This window comes from Notothenia coriiceps, unplaced genomic scaffold (assembly GCF_000735185.1).
Source record: "Notothenia coriiceps isolate Sejong01 unplaced genomic scaffold, NC01 NC01_scaffold00015071, whole genome shotgun sequence".
NCBI classification, from domain to species: Eukaryota; Metazoa; Chordata; class Actinopteri; order Perciformes; family Nototheniidae; genus Notothenia; species Notothenia coriiceps.
The window spans coordinates 4,456-7,290 of NW_011347772.1; the positions used below are offsets into that span (position 1 = coordinate 4,456).

General features: G+C 45.2%; 1 protein-coding gene across 1 annotated transcript; it reads right to left on the bottom strand.

The window, feature by feature from the left end:
* Positions 1–284: 284 nt before the first annotated feature.
* LOC104948774 (ATP-sensitive inward rectifier potassium channel 1-like) lies at positions 285–1,732 on the bottom strand. Its single transcript, XM_010775001.1, has one exon. The coding sequence runs from the start codon at positions 1,720–1,722 to the stop codon at positions 574–576; it is 1,149 nt and encodes a 382-aa protein (XP_010773303.1). The 5' UTR covers positions 1,723–1,732; the 3' UTR covers positions 285–573.
* Between the last annotated feature and the right edge of the window lie 1,103 nt (positions 1,733–2,835).

Below are 2,835 nucleotides of genomic sequence, written 5' to 3' on the forward strand. Positions count from 1 at the left end.
AGAGAGAATAACTTAAGGCAACACAAAAAAAAACATGGGAGCGGTGGAGATGAGGAGGTGTCGGCGTTCAGGTGATTTACTCGGAAGGCTTCAGTAGAAGCTGCTGGGAGTCCCAGCAGCTTCTACTGAAGCCTTCCACCAACTCCGGGGACTTCGGGTGGCAGTATACGCCGTGAACCCTGCCAGTAAACCCAAAGCAGAAGAAGAAAAAGTGACGTCATTCCGGTGTGAACGCGACCTGTACTTAGTTCCATGGGGGCACTAAGTGCTGGGCACTAAGTACGGCAAAGTACTTGGTGTGAAAGCGGCTATTGAGACATTCCCAGTCGTAGTAGTCAGAAGCAAGAGATTAGGTTTAAAAGAGCTGTTGCTTTTTAATTAGTCTGTGTACTAATTTGCCTAATCTTAGTGGGTCTTTACACCATGATGGGAAAAACAAGGGAACAAATGAAACTTTTAGTTTCCTGAAAAGTAGCTCGTAGGACTCAAAGTCCGAGAACTGTTGTTGAAAACCTGGCTTTTGCTCATAGGGTTTATTTTCTGGCTGATTTTGACACATTCACCCTCCTCCCCTCACATTTTAGTGATGTCCATAGAGTCGTGAATGTCGATCACCTGAAACCCGAGGTTGTCGATACCCAACTTCTGCTGTTTGTCCTGATTCTCCTGATTGTGACTGTTGTGGTTTTTCTGGTCTGCTTCCGTCTCAAAGCAGTGGACGCAGTGCGGCGTTGTGACCCGCACGCTTTTGGAAAAGTTTGAGAAGTCCACCCGGTACTTTCCCGTCTTGGTGCGGGAGATGATGGGCAGGAAGCTGAACCCCCACTGGATCTCCTGAGGGATGTAGGAGGTTCGGACCTGGCAGGAAGAACTAGTAGACTCTGCTGTCCCGTCCAAAAAGACCACCAACTCAAAGTCCTGGTTGGGGAGAGAGTCCGCTGAAAGCTCGTAGAACGGACTGGAAGTGTTAATCACATGGTACAGGGTCAAAGGGCAAACAAAAAACAAGTTATCCTTTCCACTGTCCACCATAAAGCCCACATCCACCTGATCCAGAATGACGGTGTCTCCATCGGGTGCGGTCGTTGTCCTGAGCAGCTTTCCGTAAATCTGGCTGCCGATCAGTAACGTCTTTCGTAGATTCGCGACTCGTAGCAGAAGACACAGACTTCCTTTCTTCAGGCAGATGACGGCCGTGTCGCTGAAGGTGATACTCTTCGCCCGTCTTTTGGGTAACGAGATCTTGGCTAATATGACGCCACACATGAAGCAATTGATGAAGACGCCGATTAGAGATTGGATGATGATTAGAGCAATTGTTCCGGCGCAGTGTCCGGTTAACGCTCTACCCCCGTAACCAATGGTGGTTTGAGTCTCCAACGAGTAGAGAAACGCCGTCGTGAGACCGTTGACGTTATCGATGCACTGCACATGTCCGTCGGTTCGGTTCTGCCCCGTCAGATCCCCGTTGCTCTTTGCGATCCAGTACCACAGCAGGCTGAAGACGAACCAGCTGCCGGTGAAGGAGGCCACGAACAGAAGCAGAACGAAGCGCCAGCGGATCTCCACGAACGTCGTCCAGAAGTCCAGTAGGTACGCAAAGTGGTTGCTGTACTCGATGTTGCCGAACTCGATGTTGCAGCGCCCGTCTTTGGTGACCAGGCGGGTTTTACGGCCTCTGTGTGGAGCCGGCTGGATGTGACCCTGGAGCACCTGGAACATCCTGGAGCTGGGGAGAGGGAGAGGGAGAGGGAGAGGGAGAGAGAGAGAGAGAGAGAGAGAGAGAGAGAGAGGTTAGTATTCAGGATTTAAAGGTCCCCTATCATACTGTTTTTCATCAATATATCACAGGTCTCAGATATATACAGAACCTGTCTCTGATTGGCTGAAACACCAAACAGATCATTGCAGCATTACCCATAATCCCCTCTGTTTCAGCCCTGTTTCCAAAGTGCTGATTCTCAGTCTGTTACTTTAGAATGACTTTGTATCCAAAAATACAATATGAATTATTAACCTGGTTATTAACTACCTTTTACTAATAGCTCAAATAAGCGATGTATTCATTAGCTGCACATTATCAATCCAGTATTATAATAAATCTGCATAATGAGTGATGCATTGTGAATATAATCATTTTAAACGTTTCCGTCAATTAAAAATGTTATTCATTCTTCCACCACTGCAAGTACATTTATGACATTTAAATTATATTACAATCATTATTTTAAATGTGACTTTATTTTGTGTATAAGTAGCCTACTGCCGAATTACAAAGTTGTTTTTTTACCAATAAACGTTCATTTGAAGCTATATAAGTGTGTGGGTTGATTGAAACGTAAAAAAAGCACATTTTCCCAAAACGACTTCTGTATTTTTACTTAGCAATGCTTTTACCTGTCATAAAGTAAGTTGAAAAAGATAAAAACATGAAGTCATCAGTTTTAAAGAGACCTAACATGTATCTGATCTTCTTTAGTGGTTTCTTTTTAAAGTACTTGCATCAGGTTTGAACGGCGGCTCGACGAGTCCGGCCTCCAGCATCCGGAAGTTTACTTTCCTGAAGAAACGATGATCCTGAACGTCTTTCCCCCCCGAAGCCAAACAGCCCAGACGCTCCTTGGGGTCTTTGTTCAGCAGCTGAGGAACAGAGACGTATATTTAGATATATGTATATATATATAGTCATTTCTACAAAGACCAGAGGTGAGAGGAGTACTTAGATCTGGTGCTTCAGTAAAAGTAGAAGTAGAAGTACTCAGGTCTTGTACTTGAGTAAAAGTAGAAGTACTCAGATCTTGTTCTTGAGTAAAAGTAGAAGTACTCAGATCTTGT

What these genes read in the sequence shown, in the direction of transcription:
- LOC104948774 (XM_010775001.1), bottom strand. Translation starts at nt 1,722, where the DNA reads ATGTTCCAGGTGCTCCAGGGTCACATCCAGCCGGCTCCACACAGAGGC.